This window comes from Gracilinanus agilis, chromosome 2 (assembly GCF_016433145.1).
Source record: "Gracilinanus agilis isolate LMUSP501 chromosome 2, AgileGrace, whole genome shotgun sequence".
NCBI lineage: Eukaryota > Metazoa > Chordata > Mammalia > Didelphimorphia > Didelphidae > Gracilinanus > Gracilinanus agilis.
In genome coordinates, this window is record NC_058131.1 from 150198702 (window position 1) to 150218444 (window position 19743).

A 19743-nucleotide genomic window follows, 5' to 3' on the forward strand; every position below is an offset into this window, starting at 1 on the left:
TACCTTCATTCCTTTTCATAAATAGATCCCCAAACCTTCTCACAGCCACATTAAAATCCTTAGCTTTCCTCAAGGCATGCTTTGGATGCCACCTCCTTCAGAAGGCATTCCCTGATCTCTTTCTCTCAGTTGCTAGTGCTGTGTCCAATTTACAATTTACCTTCTTTTTACTTCTGTGTGAATATGTTATATTACTTCTCCTAATAGAATTAAGCTCCTCAGATACATGGTGGTTTCCCTTTTTATTTTGTATCCCCAGCACCTAGAACAATGCTTTGTATATAAAAGGCACCTAACAAATGATTGCTAAATTGAATGAAATTGATATGAACAAAAAAGCATTATAAATTCACCTTCATTAAGTGCCATAATTCTTAATATTTAACTTGGATTGCATAAATGGAATTAGCTCACAGTTCATCAGATCTGGGTATATTAACATAATAGAATATTATGGTGCTATAAAAATTATATACCTTAAGCATGTAAGGAAACACCTAAACAAAGTAAAAAACAGAGCAGTCTCAGCAAGACTTATTTTGTATATATACCTGTATACATGCTGAATACAACTATTTTTTAAAAAAGCAAGAATGAAAATAAAAATAGAAGGGAACCCAAAGAAACACTTTCTTTTCTTCTTTGCTGCTTTTCAAGTCATTTGAACCTGCCTTTTTAAAAGGCTGAGGTTAAGGCAGTAAAATTTTGTCTAGTAATTTATATGTTCATTTAATTGTTTTTATTTGTGATGGGTTATTAAGTTTATGAAGGAAAGGGGGGAGGGGGAGAGAGGGATAGAGAGAAAGAGAGGGAAGGAGGGAAGGAGAAAACAAGAAAGAGAAATGCTTACCTGAAAGGTGCAATAATTGCTGTAAATTCATCATCTGGATAAAAGTGTGTGATTACATGATGAGCCCCCAGGAGCTCCTTCCCATCTTTCCACCAAGAGATAACTGCAGTGTCTAGGTATGTATTGGGCACACTGATTGAGCAATTGAATTTGACATCTTTATGTTCAGAAAGTATTACATGACCTATTGTGTGCTTAAAAGCAAGAGATGAGATCATATTTTCAGGTACTGCCCCAGGCATCTCTGCATGTCTTCTGCTTGGATTCCCAGATAGCACTGGAGTAACCTCTGGGCTAGCAATGTCCATTCTAGTTGGAGCGGCATCAGATGCTTTGTAGTTAGGTGGCAAAATCTCTGAAGAAGGAGGTCCTGTTGGTGTCAAGTATCGTTTTTTGTCTTGTCCCATCTCGGTATAATCTGAGGGAAAAAAAATCAAATTTTAGCCTTTCTTGATAGCAGTAAAGAAATGATTCTTGTTGCATTGTAGTGGTGTTACCCAGAAATAGGCATTTAATCACTCTGTATTTTAATTCTGTTTAATTCTATTCTAAAAAAACAAGACTCAGACCTGACCTCTCCTAAACCAGTGCTCTCTTGAGGTCTCCTTAGATCTAAGACATCTGTCTATATCAGTGGTTCCCAAACTTTTTTGGCCTACCACCCCCTTTCCAGAAAAAATATTACTTAGTGCCCCCTGTCACATACTATCACCACTCCCTTACAGTTTTTCACCACCCCCAAATGTGCTGTGGCCATCACCGCTCCCCTGGATCGCTACAGCACCCACCAGGGGGTGGTGATGCCCACTTTGGGTCTATATGATTTTAAATAACACACTCTCTAAGGTTCCTTCCATTGCTGAAATCAAATTAATTTAGAAGTCACTGAACTTTCTTCAATTATGTGAAAAGCTGTTATATGGAAAAGGAATTCTTAGAGCTATTTTGTGCAATTCCAATGGATATCTACAGAGAAATAGATTTCACTTTAAAGTAAAAATGTCCTAATTAACTATAGCTATTGACAAATATAGTAGATGCTATAGGCTGATTTGTTAGGTACTGAGGCCCCAACTATTGAAATGAATAAAGTAGAGGCTTGAGGTTTATCTGTCACAGTGTTATAGAAGGTTCCATATTGATGGTTTGGATTTGGTGACCATAACTTCCAACTGACACCCTAAGATTCTGGGATCTTGGGTACTATTGACAGAAGTTTGATACTCATATGAACAAATGAGTTTCTTCTCAGGGACACACATTTGATGCCATGGGCACAGACCTAGCCACAGAATGAGTAAATGCAGGTCACCACTCACAAAGGGAAGAGAGTATTTGTCTTGATGGTTCAGCAAAATCTATCACTGCCAAGAAAAAAAGCAAATAACTCACTGTTCATTATCATTGGCAGCATGGTGAATCCTATGGACCCTTTCTCAGAATCATGTTTTTAAATACAAAATTAGATACATATAATTACAAAGGAAACCAAAGGTTAGTGAAAATAGGTACAATTTTTTCCATCCAGTTTTATAGGGCCTCAATTCGAAATCTATCTTTGGAGCCCTTGAGGTTCTGTGGATCCCAGGTTCAGAGCTCATGGTTTAGAGGAGAGATAAAAGGAGAATCAGAGAAGGCCCCCATAAGAGGGTGGCATTTGATGCAGGCTTTGACATTTAGGCAGGATAGCCCAGTTTCCCCACCCTCCCTGGTGGAAAATTTGACCATAAGAGAGAAGCAATTTTATCAAATGACTTCACTTTCCTTGTATTGTCCTTCCAGTTGTTCGAATGCCCTTTCACTGGCACTGATGACCTTGTCTTTTGGCAGCACCACAGCTGGGGACAGTTATTAAAATTCCTTTATCCTTTCTCATTCCACAGTAATCCCTATAGGTTACTCACCTTCCTCTTCCTTAACACCACAGAACCACTATCCTTTCCCCAGAGACCTGGTGACTCCGTATTCGGTTCCCTTTTCACTGCCTTATTAAAAGCAGTGGGAAAAGTAGCCTGTTTTACACTACTTGTAGGAACTTACTTCTTTTCCTCATGGACTAAGGCTGAGTCTCTGCCTTTCGTTCTCTGAGGACTTATCAAACTATGGAGTATTGTGGGGAAAGAGGACTTTTATTGACTATCCCACATGTCTAGAATTCTCTCCTTCCCCATTTCCACCTCCTTGCTTGTCTCAGTCAAAATTTCGCTTTACATAAGATTCCTTCCCTGATTCTCCAATATTTTTTCTCAATAGCCTTCCCCTCCCCTCCCCTCAGTCATCCCATCTAACAAATAGTTTTTTTTAAAGGCAAAAAGGAAAAGGGGAAAAATTATAAATAATAAATACATTTTAAAAATCTGAAAATATGCATACCTCCCCTTTTGCAAAGAGGTGGATTGGGGATGTCTTTTCCTATTTCTTCTTTTGAGTCATGATTATTCTTTATAATTTCACAACATTCAATTTTAAAAATTTTTTGTGTGTTTCTTTCCATTTACATCATTGAAATCATTGGATATATTGTTTTCTTGGCTCTGCTTCCTTCACTCTATATCTATTTATGTAGATCTTTTCACAATTCTCTATCAACATGTTGGGCATTTATTATATCCAATTTTTTATCACATTTTATTACAAATGGATATTCCACAACTTGTTTAGCCAATCCCCAATTTGATGGTCATTTGCTTTGTTTCTTACTTCCCCTTAATTCTAGAGCCTTTCTTTTGTTGATTACTTCCAAATTATCCAGAAAAGATTTTATCTGTACCTAGTTGTTTTCATGTTTCCTTCATTAGACTAGGAGCTCCTTGAGAACTGGGACTGTTTTTTGCTCCCACCCCTCCTTTTTTTTTTTTTTTTTTTTTGTATCCCCAGTATTTAGCTCAGTACCGTGCACTTAAATGTCATTTGACAACTATTTGTGGGCAGCTAGGTGGCACAGTGAAGTGTCAGGCCTGGAGTCAGGAAGACATGAGTTTAAATCCAGCCTTAGCACTCCTTCTCTATATGATCTTGGGCAAGTCACTTAATCCTGTTTGGTTCAGCTTCCTTATCTTTAAAATGGGTTAGAAAAGGAAATGGTAAACCACTCTAGTATCTTTGCCAAGAAAACTCCAAATGGGGTTACAAAGAGTCAGAAATAACTGAAAATGCATCACAACAAAAGTTGAATGACAACTTGGTTTTTTAGATAAATGTTAAATATTAGCAGTTTCTCCCAGCCAGGAGTGCTATGTGAACATTTTAAATGTCTGAAGTTGCTTTTCTTTCATCCATCAACTCTAGTCATAAGTATTAGGGACATCTTTACTTCCCACAATATTCATTGATTAAAGAGCAGAAGCTTTTATTAGTGAATGATCTTCTCCATGTCAGATTATTTGGGAATAAAACAATACTTTTTGGGAAACAAATCTCAAAGCCAGGAGATGAAAGAGGAACTTGGCCCTTATACTTGATAGGAGTCCCCAAAAGTGATTATTTGAAATAAATTTAAATGGCATGATTACTTTGTTTTTGTTTTCCACTCGCACAAAAGAAAGGTTTGCAAAAGGAATGAAATTTAGTAAAGTCTTTTAATTCTGTCCTGAGGGATCCTCTCCAGTTTCTTACCTTGCGTGGCAGAGCTTAGTCCTCAGGTGGGAGACAGAGACCTCCTATAATCCCAAAGGAATGAAAGAGGCAGAGAGAAAAAGCATACTGGGAGACATGCAGGGAGAGAGGCAGAGAATGTAAAAGGTGACCATTTTCTAGACTGGTACCCAGTCAGTCTCAGCTCGTTAATATTAATTGCCTGGGGCAGTTAGGTGGCTCACTGGCTCAAGAGTCAAACCTGGAGACAAGAGGGCCTCGGTTCAAATCTGGTCCTAAATATTTCCTAGCTCTATGACCCTGGATAAGTTACTTGACCCCAGTTGCCTAGTCCCTACCATCCTTCTACCTTAGAATCAAGACTTGGTATCAATTCTAAGACACAAGGTAATGGTTTTTTTTAAATAGTCAATCATGAAGGCCCATCTGATTTCATCTCCAAGCTGGTTGTCGTTGCCATTATCATTGCCATATTCCTCTCCTCAGTCATATTCTAATTCTCTTCATATTCACATTCTAAGAAGCATCTCAAGTCCTTGTTCTGGGCCAGATGAAAGCTAAATAAATCTAGCTTCAACCCAACAATCAGATGTGCTGAAAGAGCAAATCATTTTATTAGCAGTGCTAATAAATGAAGCACCTTTCCCCTTTCCAGAAAGACTTGACAGTAATCACAATCTTTTTGGAAATTCAAAGGGAGGAGGCAAAAGGGCAAGAAAGTTGCCCCAGGAATCAGGAAATTCTGGATGCCCATTCCACCTCTGATACATATAGGCTGTGTGACCCTGGTTAAGTCACTCCTCACAAGAAGTTCCTTATACTAATGAAATCACAGCTTCAGTTCTTTGCCTAGTCATCTCCAAAAGAAAAGAAATAACATCAAAAGGATCACTTGGCATAAGGAAAAGGCTGAAGACTATTATCCTAAAAAGAATCCTTTAGGATATGCTATTGAGTATTCATTTTAGCAGAGGCTCTCCTTCAAAAATAACAACTGCTTAAAGCTAGGGACCACCGGATCATCCTAAAATCCAGAGTGTTCCTTCTGTCTCTCCTTACTGGATCAGAAAAAGAAACCACTATTCTTTATTCTGAAGTGTTTCCTAAGCCTAGACATACATACCCAATACTATCACTGCCTGAAGTGATCTACTGGGTATCCATTGATGCCCTGATTGGCTGATAAAAGGGATACAGAGATTATGAAATAAAGCCCATATCCTTAAACATCTCACAAGACAGTTGAAAGGACAAGACTAACACCCATGAACTATTTAAGGACTTTGAGACAGTATGCTTAGTGGTGTCTTGGGATAAGTATGCATGTTGTTAAGTACAGAGCTCCAAAAGGCCATTTAGTCCAGCCTTGTGGCTAACCAAGAATTTCTTCTGCAAGATACTTAATAACTGGTCATCCAGCCCAGATTTGAAAGCCTCGCGTAAGGGAACAATCCACAGAGAGGTAGCCTATTCCACTTCTGGATAGCTCTAATACCTAGGACAGTTATTTCTTTGTATCAAGGGGAGAATCAGTTTCTTTGTAACTTCTACCCACCACATCAGATTCTGTCCTCTGTCCTCTGGGCCCAAGCAGCACAATTCTAGTCCCTTTTCCATGTGAAAGTCTTTTAAGAGAGTTATCCAGGCTTCTCCAAAGCCCCAAATTCTCTATTCTAGGCTAGACATTGCTAGTTCCTTTAGATGACCTTTATGTATCAAAGTCCTTCTTAAAATGTAGTACCCGGAACTAAACACAATGCTAGCTACAGAGATAAAATGTAACGCACTTCTAAATGTTAGTTATTATTATGATGACATAATTTGACTAGGGCAAAATTCAAGCAAACCTGAAGGCAGAACTATTCCCTCTTTCATGCTCCCTTTAATGCAGTTTAAGATTACATTAGTTTTTCCTAGCTGTGTGACCCTTGGCAAGTCCCCTAACCCCAACTGACTAACCCTACCCACTTTTCTGTCTTAGAATTGACACCAAAAGAGAAAATGAGGGCCAAAAAAAAAATTACATTAATTTTTTGTCTTTTTAAAATGTTAGATCAGAATATGGACTTATATACTCTAAAATCCACAAATCTTTTTCAGAAACATTACATTATGGGTCGTGTCTCCCCCATATTATATTTGTGGATTTGGTTTTTTTTAACTTAGTTGTGAGATTTTTATTTTTTTAATATGTTCAGGTTTCTTTATTCCTTCACTGAAAGGTAGAATCTAAGATACTACTATTTTTAAGAGTATAAAAAATTCTTTATTTTAATGAAGAAATATTGCTTAGGTTATCTATAAATTTCAACAATCAAATCTTTCTTGGGCATTAGTTTTCATGGAAAGACTAGTAAATTTGAAAGACTTAGTAAAACCCCATGATATGGAACTTTAAGAACTCTTTTTTTTTTCTAAAAGTCTACATAGAAATACAAGCTGCAGCTAGATATGATTTGAGAAAGTTGCACAGGAAATCTTCACCTCCTTTTCTCCCTCCTTCACATGTCAGGACCCCATGCTAAAGGATGTTTCAGAGGTTTTATAAAGTATAAAGGCACCTTTCTCAAAGCTATTCTGCCTTTATGGAAATGTCATTAACAAAGCACATTTAAATTTCTCCCATGGGGTCAAAGTGTAGACCTTTTACTTTTTTTTACTTTTTTTTTTTAAACCCTTAACTTCTGTGTATTGGCTCCTTGGTGGAAGAGTGGTAAGGGTGGGCAATGGGGGTCAAGTGACTCGCCCAGGGCTACACAGCTGGGAAGTGTCTGAGGTCAGATTTGAACCTAGGACCTCCTGTCTCTAGGCCTGACTCTCAATCCACTGAGCTACCCAGCTGCCCCCAGGGTAGACCTTTTAAAGAAAATATTCTTGTCCATTTTTTTTTAAACACTTACCTTCTGTCTTGGAGTGAATACTGTGTATTGGCTCCAAGGCAGAAGAGTGGTAAGGGTAGGCAATGGGGGTCAAGTGACTTGCCCAGGGTCACACAGCTGGGAAGTGTCTNCCCCCCCCCGTCCCCCCTCCCCGCTCATTTTTGGTTTTGATAGACAATAATTGTGAGAATTTGCCTTAAAATTTTTTTTAAGTAGTTAGAGTTATCATTGTAGTGGGCTTTTGCTATCATAACACCATCTTTGAGTTGCTATTGGAACACTTCAAGAATCACTTCTTGGTTTTGTGCTATTTCACATTTTAATCAGTTACTTTAATAAAATTACATAGATGGTATGCTTATCTAATTTGCAGATGACTCAAAACTGGGAAGGAGTGCTAATATTCTACCTGGTTGATTCAGGATTCATAGCAGCCTTGACAGGTTAGGACACTAGGCCAAATTAAAAAAGATAAAATGCAATAGAAACAGCAAAATAATAAGAATATCAAAATAATTAATGAAAAATAAAGGAAGAAGTTCTAGCAGTACCAGATTTAAAATTGTATTATAAAGTACTAATTATCAGAATTATTTGGTCCTGGGTAAGAGATAGAACGGTAGATTAATGGAACAGAACAGACATACAACAAACAGTAATAAAAGATTATGGTAACGTTGTATTTGACAAAAGCAGATCCAGGTTTTGGAGATAAGAAATCACTATTTGACAAAAACTATTAAGACAACTAGAAAGTAGTTTGGCAGAAACGAGGTATAGACCAATATCTTATTCCATTCACTAAGATAAGATCAAAAATGGATAATGAAAAGCAAATATTAACTATCAGATATAGAGATAGGAGAAGAATTTATGAATCATTAAGAGATGGAGAGCATTATGAGATGTAACATGAATAATTTTGAGTACATTAATTTAAATTTTAAAAGTTTTTGTACAAATAAAACAAATGTTGCCAAGATTAAAAGGAAAGCAGAAAAATATTATTTACATGAAGTTCCAGCCTCTACCTTTTACTGGAGTTCTCACCCCTGTGACCCCTGGCTCTGCTTGATAAGTGGTCACTTCATTTCCCCTGGTCTCAGGTGCACCACTATTCTCCCTGTCATCTCCATACTATGTCATCTAGTGTATGCACTCTTCCTTCCTCTTCTCTCCTCCACCACTCTTTCCAAATCTAACTCTGAGAAGAGCAATCAAATCAATGCTACTTTTCCTAGACATAGCAATTATTATTTTAGTGATCCCTGCCTCTCTTTTCGCTGTCCAAAACACTCATCCCTAGTGAACAATAATTTATATACTGTCTTTGTAGAATATAAGCTCCAGAAGGGCAAAGACTATCTTGATTGTTTATATTTATATCTCTAGTGCTTAGTACAATGCCTTGCAGATGATTGATAATTAATAAATGCTTTTTTCATTCATTCTCTTCCTCTGGAGGAAAAATGGAAAAAAAATCAAGGAAAGCCTTATGCTTCTTCCAGACAGCAAGATGGTGAAGCAGAAAGAACACTACATCTAGAGTCAGGAAGGTGTGGTCAAATCGGGCCTGAGACATTTATTAGCTGTGTGATCTTGGGCCAATCAATTATCCTCTGTTTGCTTTAGTTTTTCATCTATAAAATGGGGATAAAAACAACATCTACCTGCCAAGGTTGTTGTAAGGACCTATCAACATGGAATCTAGAAACCCCAAACTTGTAGCCTAGTAAGATCTGATGAACCCCAAGTTTTAGGACTAGCTTGTAAGTTGTAGACCGCAAAGCTTGTACTTGTTCTCTGCTCCCATGAGAATCCACCCTTAAGGGAATCTCAGTCTAGCAGTTTCAGACTGAATAATGGACCATACCAGGGACTGAGGATAGAAGGAAGGAAGGAAGGAAGGAAGGAAGGAAGGAAGGAAGGAAGAAAGGAAGGAAGGAAGGAAGAAAGAGAAGAACTGTTCACCAAGAATTTATAATCAATATTCACCATTAAGTGCATACACACGGGAAAAAAATAATCTGATATGAATTTAAAACAGTCAACTAGAGATCATTCTTACTAGTGAAGTAGAAAGTACTCAGTTTTGGCTAAACCAAACTTGCAGATGGGAGGGTTCACCTAGGTAGCTCATAGCCAAGGTCTTGATTTCTATCACAAGGGAAATGTCTCCAGAAATGGATTCAAGTCCCCAAAATAATCCTGGAGGTTCCTGAATAATCTGCAGTGTGCATGAGCCTTCTAATGATATTAGGGAATTGATGGCTATGCTTCACATGCAGGCCAAGTACAAAGGAGCTATTCATTAGGACCTAAAACTTCAGCACTTAAAATAGTCATTTCCTATGACTGTTTTTCTCAGATAATCAGAACCAGATATTCTGTATTAAGTGCTCTGTTTCATTCATTTCTAGGGAAGCACTTATGTTTATTTAACCCAAAGGTTTCCGTCTTTTCTTTTTTCTTTCCTCAACCTCCACCAAAAGCCATGGCTCCTTTGGCATTGGTTCTAACTTTAAGAGTAGACCTTGTGGGAAGAGCAGCACACTTCCCTGGCAACTGCCTCCTGGTTTAAAGTCATGCCTTGACAGATTGAAAGGGCTTTCAGGAAAGGATTAAAATCTCTTCCTCATTCCCAAAACCTCTGCCCAGCACTAATGCTTGTGATATCACTATTCAAAATCAATCCTTCACAGTAAAATGAATCATTTTCTGTCAAAACACAAATGAAGAAGTGAAATATTTGTATGAATTAATGTATTAGGTTCTTTTAAAGGAAAAAAGCTTCCAGAATGCACAAGGCAAGTTTTGATATTGTGGGTAGGAAACAGATAGATTGCCAAGAAGGGTAGGTCTGGGTGTGACACCATGAAGCTACTGGGTACTCAAAAATAGTAGGAGGAAGTTACCTGAATTATTTAAACTAGTAATTGGGAATCAAAAATGAGAAATGGATAACAGAAATAACATTAATGCTGTGTTTTCATCTAGACCAGTGATGGGCAAACTACAGCCTGGGGGCCAGATGTGGCCCCCAGAAATGTTATATCTGCCCATGACATTATTCCCAATCTGATGAATACAATGAGTAGGACCCAATACAATGAAAGTTTGAAAGAGTTGCCTCAGAAACAGACTGACAGATAAGCATTTCCCTTTGGCTCCCTCTTTAAAAAGTTTGCCTGTCACTGATCTAGACATTTAACCAATGTATATTAACTGCCACAACAAGGAGACCCAAAACACGGAAGGATAATATATGAGTAGGAACAATAGGGTCTCATAAATTGAGAAGCAATAGACAAGTCAAACCAGTTTAAAGAAAGCTTGGCAGGACAAACCAAACAAGCAAAGTCTCTCCAAGGAACTTCGAGTATGAAAATGAAAGGTTTACAAAGAGAAGAAAAATGGAAAAGATTTCCAAAAAAATATTATATGTAATTATCTTCTGTATCATGCATAGTAGATCCATCATACTTGGAATCTAACATTACAATCCCAGATGGGCTTATATGAAGTAGAAATGTCTCTATAGTGACCCAATACATGGTAAACAGAAATATATCTATATCTATATTTATATATATGCATATATACACATGCATACATTATGTATAAATATGTGTTATATACATATATACATAAACATATGTATATAAAATCAGATCCACGTTGTAGCCAGTACAATTGAGAAGACAGCAAGGGAGGTAATAATATTCACAATATACAAAGAAGGAGAAGACATCAAAGGCATGGGGAGAAAGAAATCTCAAATCTTATTAATAGCAAAAAAAAATTATGACAGAAGAGTTCTAACTACTAACTCATACACCTATTCTCTCTTCCAATCAAAATCTTGATGACAGTCACCTTTTTATGCATGGACAGCTATTAGGAAACAAACAGGTTCCCACAAGTGATATTCAACACTGGACAACTTCTATACCATTTCACAATTAACTGAAGGATGTAGAGAATATAAGTTTTTGTTGTACTTATTTACTGAGTAGGGGAAAAAAACTCACTTGAGTAGGGAAAAAAACACTTATGGGCTCTTTTAGAAGAAAAAGTATCTCATCTGTACTTCAAGATCATTTAAGATTCCTTGGAAAATGCAAAAGTATAAATAATCTTCAATGATCCTCTGATAATTAACATCACTGAAATGGTGGGTATTTGCTAGCCTAAAGTATTTGCCCATTGTAATGGAAGAGATTCAGGGCAGAGTTCAGGCTGAAGAGGGATTTCCTGTGGGTGTCAGTGTACTCCAGATGCAGATGACATTGAGCTGATTACACTCAACCCCAAATTAGTGAAGAGTCTCCTGAAAGAGATTTCTAATTTCCCAAAGGAATTTGACCTGTCCATCCACTCAGAAAAGACCAAGCGAATTAAGAATATCCAATGCCAAGATATGCCAAGTACATTTAGACAGACATTCAATAAAGTTTGTCTAGCAGTATGCAAATCTGGGACAGATAGGAAAGATGGATGACAAGCTGGGCTAAAGGCTGAACAAAAAGAGGAGAGAAGAATGGATCACTTTTGGGAAATTAAAAAAATTTTTTACTGACCCCAAGTTTCCCATGAAAGCAGAAGTCCATTTTTCAATTGTTAAAATTTTACCAATGTTATCATATGGCCTTGGGCATCTAGAAGATGCAGTGGATAGAGTGTCAGGCCTGGAGTAAGGAAGACAACCCTCAGTTCTATTTTTGATCTCAGACACTTACTAGCTATGTGAGCCTGGGCAAGTCACTTAACCCCATTTGCCTTGTCAGCTGTAAAATTACCTGGAGAAAGAAATGGCAAACCACTCTAGTTATCTGCCAAGAAAGCTCTAAATGGAGTCATGAAGAGTTTGACACGACTGGAAAAAACTCAATAACAACAATTATATGGCAGTAACACATGGAATATCATTGCCTCCAAAAACAAAAATGAATATCACATGGGGGGACAATGGAAAGGCTCATGGTAGGTGTAAGCAGCCTATCACATATAACCAACAAAGAACTCTAAAGAAGAATAGGACTAAACTATAACATTAAGAAACTGCATGATAGGGAGAGAAGTTGAAGTGCTCACTCACCAGAGTGAGAGACAGATGGGTCCACAATGCTTTACTAGTACCCTCCAGATGTTAGGAGAAAGCAAGAAAGACCTCTAGCACACTGTATGCATTGACAGTGAAGGACTTTGGGAAGAATTAGATAAGGTCATTCAGAATGGGTCAACATGAACAGGCTACAACCTGTATACCAAGGGTGAAATTCCAAATTGATCAAAAACACACTTGACTAAAAAACAGACTGGTGGATCGGTAGAATACATTAGGTACATGATATACAGTTGTAAATGACCACAGCAATCTAGTGTTTGATAAACCAAAAGATTCCAACTCTGGGGAAAAGAACTCACTACTTGATCAAAACTGCTGGGAAAACTGAAAAAATAGTCTGGCCAAAATAAGGTATAGACCAATATCTCATACTCTATAGCAAGATAAGGTCAAAATGGGTATATGATTTAGATATAAATCTAGATATAAATAAATAGATTTAGAAATAAATTTAGATATACCATAAGCGAATTAAGGGAGCATGGAATAGTTTACCTGTGAGATCTATGGATAAGGGAAGAATTTATGGCCAGACAAGAGATAAATAATAGTATGAAATGCAAAATGAATAGTTTTGATTCTATTAAATTTAAAAGGTTTTGTGCAAATAAAACCAATGTCAACAAGATTAGCTCGGGGTGCTGGTGGAATTTTGAAGCTTTTCTTGCTGATAAGGGTCTAATTTATTAAAAATATAGAAAACAGAGCCAAATTTGTAAGAATACAAATCATTCCCCCATTGACAATTGGTCAAAGGATACAAACAAGCAGTTTTCAGACAAAGAAATCAAAGCTATGTAATAAGAGAATATAAGTTAGATGTTATAAGGGAATAGGGCAGTAGGGTGATACAAGATCAAGGGCTGGAGGTAATAAGGAAATTAAGGCAGAGGTAGGGTTATAATAGTGGATAAGGCAGGCAAGGGACTAAAGGCAAAGTGAATAGGGGATAAGGATAGAGTTTTGTGGATCCCTGAGGGAGTCAAGTGGATAAGGAAGGTACAATGGTGAAGGTACTGGATTGAGATAGTAGGAGAGGCAAGGGAATGACTGGGTTTAGGGAATATAAACACAGAGGTATAAGGAGTTGTAAAGGATAGGGTGAGATACTTTGGGCAAACAGCTACTGCCTGGGAGACACAGACTGGGACACTGGTTTGAAGACAGAGACACTAAAGGGGTCAGACTGAGCCCTTCAGGTAGGAGGGGGCACTTTTCCAGACAAAGGTTGGGGCCAGCCAAGAGTGGCTTGAAACTGACTAGAAGGCTTCTAGTCAGTTTCTCAGGTTCACTAAGGAAGATTCAGAGGAAGTACTGAGATCTCACTTCCTTCAAAATGGACACCTTCAATCCCTCAGGACCCAGAGAGAATGTTATTTCCTTTCTCCCTTCTCCCTCTCTTATTAATCAACTAATGAAGTACCCAAAGGCTTTGATTACGTGACAAACAGGGTTTATTGAAGTTTAGGATTGATTGGAAGGGTTAGAGGATACAAGGTAACTCTAACAGCCGCCTAGAGAAAGCTTCAGGTGGGGGAGGGAGACAGGAGTATGAGACTGAAATAGGAACCTGCCTAAATCAGCCCCGAGGTTTTGTAGCCTATAGAGTTAGGAAAGTTGGATACAATAATTAAAGAGATAATTTGTAACAAGGATAAGTCCTATTTGACTACAAGGAAACTATGTCTACCAAGTTTGAAAGCTAAACCCAAGATCCACCCTCTTTTCAAAAACTCCAAGAGATTTAGGAAGGGAAAATGATGATGGGAACAAGGGAGGTTAGGGAGATTCGAAGGAAATAAATAAACTAACAAATTTTAAGAGAAAAGCTGTAGAATATAGGTCAGGTTTTCAATCCAAAGATAGAGCTCAGATTGACCCTTCTCTCTCCACGAGTCTCCCGGGTCAACTGCCACTCCTCAAGATTCTAAACCCTTCCTCAACTGTCAGAGACTCTGCAGCAAGGCTGTGAAGGGCTGGCATGCCTCCTATTTGCACTACAGCTATTCATAGTCATATGAAAAAATGTCCTAAATCACTATTGATTTGGGGAAATGCAAATTAAAACAACCCTTAGCTACCACCTCATCCCATCAGACTGGCTAATATGCCAAAAAAGGAAAATGACAAATGTTGGAGGGGAATGTGGAAAAATTAGGACATTAATATACTGCTAGTGGAGCTGTGAACTGATACAATCATTCTGGAGAGTAATTTGGAACCATGCCCAAAGAGTCATCAAAATATGCATACTTTTTGACCCAGCAAACTACTATTAGATCTATACCCAAAGAGATCAAAGATGGGGAAATAGGATCTATTTATACAAAAAATATTTATAGCAGCTCTCTTTGTGGTAGCAAAGAATTGCAAATTGAGGGGATGTCCATCAATTGGGAGATGGCTAAACAAATTGTGGCATATGATTATGAAAAAAAATACTATTGCTCTATAAGAAATGGTGAGCAGGATGATTTCAGAAAAACCTGAAAAGACCTACATGAATTGAAGCAGAGTGAAGTGAGAATAACCAGGAGAACATTGTACATCAATATTATATGATGATCAACTGTGAAAGACTTAACAATTCTCAGCAGTACAATGATCCAAGACAATTTTGAAGGACTTACAACTTAAAATGCTAACCACATCCAAAGAAAGGATTGATAGAGTCCAAATGCAGGATGAAGCATATTATTTTTCATTTGTTTTATTTATGTGAGTTTTTAATTTGGAAGTTTTGGTTTTATGTGAGGATTCTCTCACAATAAGACCAATATAGAAATATGTTCTGTATGATCATACATGTATCACCTAGATCAAATTGCTTAGCATCTCTGGGAGTGGGGAGGGAAAGGTGGGAAGGATGCAATTTAGATCACATGATTTTGGAAAATATGATGTTAAAATTGTTATGTGGAATTAGGAAAATATTTTTTAAAATAATCTATTTGAGCATTCTTTGTATCCCCAGTGCTTAGTACAGTGGATGGAACATACTAAGAGCTTAATAAATTTTTGTTAACTGGAAAATTTTTGAACAAGTTGACTTAGATTTGATTGACTATTTCTCTGACTTCTTTCCAATATTTCTTTTGACAAATCACTGACTTCTTGGGACCTCAATTTCTATCAATGAAGGGATTAGACTAGATGATACTGAAAGTTCATTTTAGCTCTAAAATCCTGTGATTCTTTAATTCTCTTGAATTAAGGAACTTCAAAAATATCTAAAAGTTGGGCATCTCTAGTCTTTGTTATGAAAGCAGCACTGAAAATGTCCTATGGAATGCTTTGGGAACGGAGATAATTAATCGCCTCTCAGAAAACTCATTAAGCAAAGGCCATAATACACACATTGAGAGAAAACAGCTTTTAGAAGGGTTAATTGGGAGTGAATTTTTCAAGTTCTCTGCTAAGGCAACCTGTTCTTGTGAAAATGATCATTCTGCACAGAGCACTGGAAGCTATAATGAGATTAGAATACTATCCCAAGGCTTAAGACAGCAAAACAATCACCTTCCCCAAAATAAATATAATTCTCCTTTGTATGTTGTAACTCTTTATTGATGTCATATACATTTACATTCTGGAATGCCAGACTAACTAACTAAAGCTGTCAGTGAGTCAGTAAACATTTAAACCTACTATGTGCCAAGCACTATATTAAGTGTAAGGATATAAAGAACTGGAAAGATAGTCCCTGCTCTCAAGGAGCTCTCAATCTAATGGGGAATACAACACACAAATAGCTATATACAAACAAGCTATATATATATAGAGTAAATTGGAAATAATCAACCAAGGAAAGGCATTAGAATGAAGAGAGATCAGGAAAGGGTTCATGCAATGAAATTTCAGCTGAGATATAAAAGAAGCCAAGGAAACTAGAAGATGGAAACAAGGAGGGAGAGAATTCTGGCCAGCCATGGGGGCAGCCAGTGAAAATGCCCAGAGTTGGAAGATGAAGTGTCTTCTTCAAGAAACAGCAAGGAAGCCAATGTCTCTGGATTGAAGAGTAGGTAATGAGGAAGGATGGTAAGGTATAAGAAGATTAGAAAGGAAGGGCTTGTTACAAAGGGCTTTGAATGTGAAACAGGGTTATTATTTGCTCCTGGAGATGATAGGGAATCAATGGAGTTTATTAAGTAGGAGGTAGGTAAAGTATAGTGGCAAGACCAGAACCCTGTTTCAGGAAGATCACTTTGGTAGTTCAGTGGAGGACGGATTGGAGTGGGGAGAGATTTGAGGCAGACTCTTGTAATAGTCCAACTATGAGGTAACAAGGCCTGTACCAGGTTTGCAGCACAGTCAGGAAAGAAGGAGTATATGTGCACAAGAGATGTAATAAAGGTAGTAACCATAGGACTTGGCAACTGGATATGAGGGATGAGAGAGTAAGGAGTCAAGATGACACCAAGATTGAGATCCTGGGTGGTGATCTCCAGAACAGTAACAGAGACAGTAGGAAGAGGGAAGGGCTTGAAGGAAAAATAATAATTTTAGTCTCAGATATATTGGGTTTAAAATGCCCAGTGGATAGCTAATGATGGGAGACTGGAGGTTAGGAGAAAGTTATGGGCTACATAAGTAAAACTGTTGGCAGGTCAATCCTTAAGTTGACATTTCTCTCTCTGAAACAAGCTTTTCCCTCATTCCTATCCATCCCCCAGGAAATACAGATTTTCTTTAGAAAGTCATAGATTTAGAGATGGAATGATCTTTAGAGATGATCTAGTCTAACTCCCCTGTTTTACAAATAAGGAATATGAGGACTAACGTGATTAAGTAGGAATGAAGGGGGTAAAGTATTTGTTAGGCACTGTTGTGAGGAAAATTACTTAATTATTATTTAGGAGACCTAACAGGCAGGGCTGGAGAATTCTAAATGGAATGGGGAAGCAGGAAGTGTGGCCTCTCTCTCTGAGAGAGACTCCATGGTGGTTGGGACAAGTTGTCACTGATCCTGGGAGACCTCAGAGGAAATGGAATTTGCACCCAGATTTCCTGATATCCAGAAGGAAGACTGCCATCTACTCATGGGAGATTTTTGGTAGAGACTATTAATCCCAAACTGAGTTGCAGGTTAACTTGGGATAGGTTGCTTCCAGATCTACCCACCTGAAGGAGTGCAGATAGTAGTCCTAGAAGAGCTGCAACATTGCTCGAGTGTGTCAGGACTCTGCTGTGAGGATACCCATTTCAGTCCTGCTATTCTTTGGGCCCTGTCTTGCTTTAGTTCTCAGTTGAGTGTAGATAAATCCCTCCCCTGACCTTGTGGTTTGCCCATAATCTGGAAGTGTAGAAACCCCTATTCCCATCCTTTAGACCAGGGGTCAGCAACGTATGGCTCTTTCTGCAGGAGTCATAAAGTCAATTTTTTTTCAGGCGCTGTTACAGGAGTGCGCACTGTTATAGGAGTGCGCACTGTGAGCACCGTACAGCTCTCATGAAATTACATTTTTTAAAATGTGGCATTTATGGCTCTCAGGGCCAAAAAGGTTGCCAACCCCTGCTTTAGACCATAGTTCCCTTAATTAAATTTGTTACAAATCCTCTTGTCATTTGCTTGCTGGTTTTCACAGACCCCTTGTCTAGGTGGGGCAGGGTGACAGTTAGGGACTAACTGTCACTTCTGTCATCAGTCATTTCTCTTAACAACTAAACCCAGTTTCTCTAACTTGTTTGGTCCCACCTATTGTCCATTCCTGTCTCCTACTCACCCTTCTGAACCCACATATAATATTTAAGTTAATTCCCATGGTTTTCCCCATAAGAGCACTTACTGTATACCTAAATTGCATAATTTTTTACAACTATTATCTCATTTGATCCTGGCAACAATCTACAAAGTAGGTATTTTTAATTGATTTAACAGATAAGGAAACTGAGGCAGAAAAATGTCAAGTGCCTAACAAAACTGATAATATCCAAGGCTTGATTTGAACTCAAGTCTTTTTGACTCTAGGCTGAGTATCCACTGTGCCAACTATGTGCTTGAAGTAGATAAGTAAATGGAAAAATAGGAGGAAAATGAGGAAGTGGAAAAGGAAAAACAGAAGGGAAAGGAGGGCAAAAGGAAGAAGAAATATTTATATGACACTTTAAAGTCCACAAAACACTTTTCATCTGTCTTACAACAATCCTGTGAGGTAGGTACCACAAGCATTATAAATTCGGTTTTAGAAATGGGCAAACTGAAGCTCTGGAGATTAATGTACCATGACAAAAATAACACAGGTAATAAGTGTCAAAAGCAGAGTTTAAATGACTCCAAGTTTAGCACTTTACCCATGAAGACAAGGTTCTAAAGTAACTGAAAAATTCTTTCAAAAATTCAAAGTCTTCTGACTGCAAATCTGTTGTTCTTTCCAATTCACCATGATGCCTCTTGGCCAACCCAAATCCCCAGAAATGAATTAAAGAATTTGATGAGGACATGATTGGGTATCGAAAGTACCACACCAATGCAACTATCAACAATTTGGAAATAGGTCTTGATTAATGACACATGTTAAAACCAGTGGAAATGCATATCGACCAGGGGAGGGGGGGGAGGTCAGGGGGTGAAGGGGAAAGTAAGAACATAATCATGTAACCATGTTAACTTTTCTAAAATATAAATATTAATAAATGTTTAAAAAAATAAAAAAGAAATGAATTAAAGAATAAAAATACTTATTAAGTGCTTCTCATGTGCACTTTGCTAACCACTGAGGAAACAAAAATAAACCATTAAGACCATCTGAACCCTTGAGGAACTTACATTCTAAAAGGAGAAGAAAAAGGGGAACACAAGAGTTGGAAAGGGATGGGAGAAGAGAATGCATGGGGTGGCATAATTTATAAATGACTAAGAAATATGTAAGAGTTTGTTTCTTGGTATAAGGATTTTTAATAGCAGTCATGTTGGATCAAACTTGATCACCAGTTACCTGATTGGAATCAGAATGAACTGAGGGTGGCATGAGCCTGGCATGAGCCAAGGGGCAGTTGGAAACAGCCTATATAAGGGGCAAACCTGAACCAATCCTGGTCTCAATCTTGGGATACAACTGGGCAAGGAGGGAAGTGTCTTAGGTTTAGGCTTAGGCTAGGGCAGAGTATACTCTGATATAACTCTCAACTTTTTTTTTATTTTGTTTTTTTTTTGTTTTGTTTTTTAAACCCTTGTACTTCGGTGTATTGTCTCAAAGGTGGAAGATTGGTAAGGGTGGGCAATGGGGGTCAAATGACTTGCCCAGGGTCACACAGCTGGGAAGTGGCTGAGGCCGGGTTTGAACCTAGGACCT

The 19743-nt window shown here is 37.9% G+C and overlaps 1 protein-coding gene across 1 annotated transcript in view; it reads right to left on the reverse strand.

The window, feature by feature from the left end:
- MERTK (MER proto-oncogene, tyrosine kinase) overlaps positions 1-19743 on the reverse strand; it is a 122313-nt gene that overhangs the window by 87611 nt on the left and 14959 nt on the right. Inside the window, exon 2 of the mRNA XM_044659507.1 lies at positions 851-1268. Coding sequence (XP_044515442.1) covers positions 851-1268 — 418 coding nt within the window. The remainder of the gene's footprint in view (positions 1-850; positions 1269-19743) is intronic.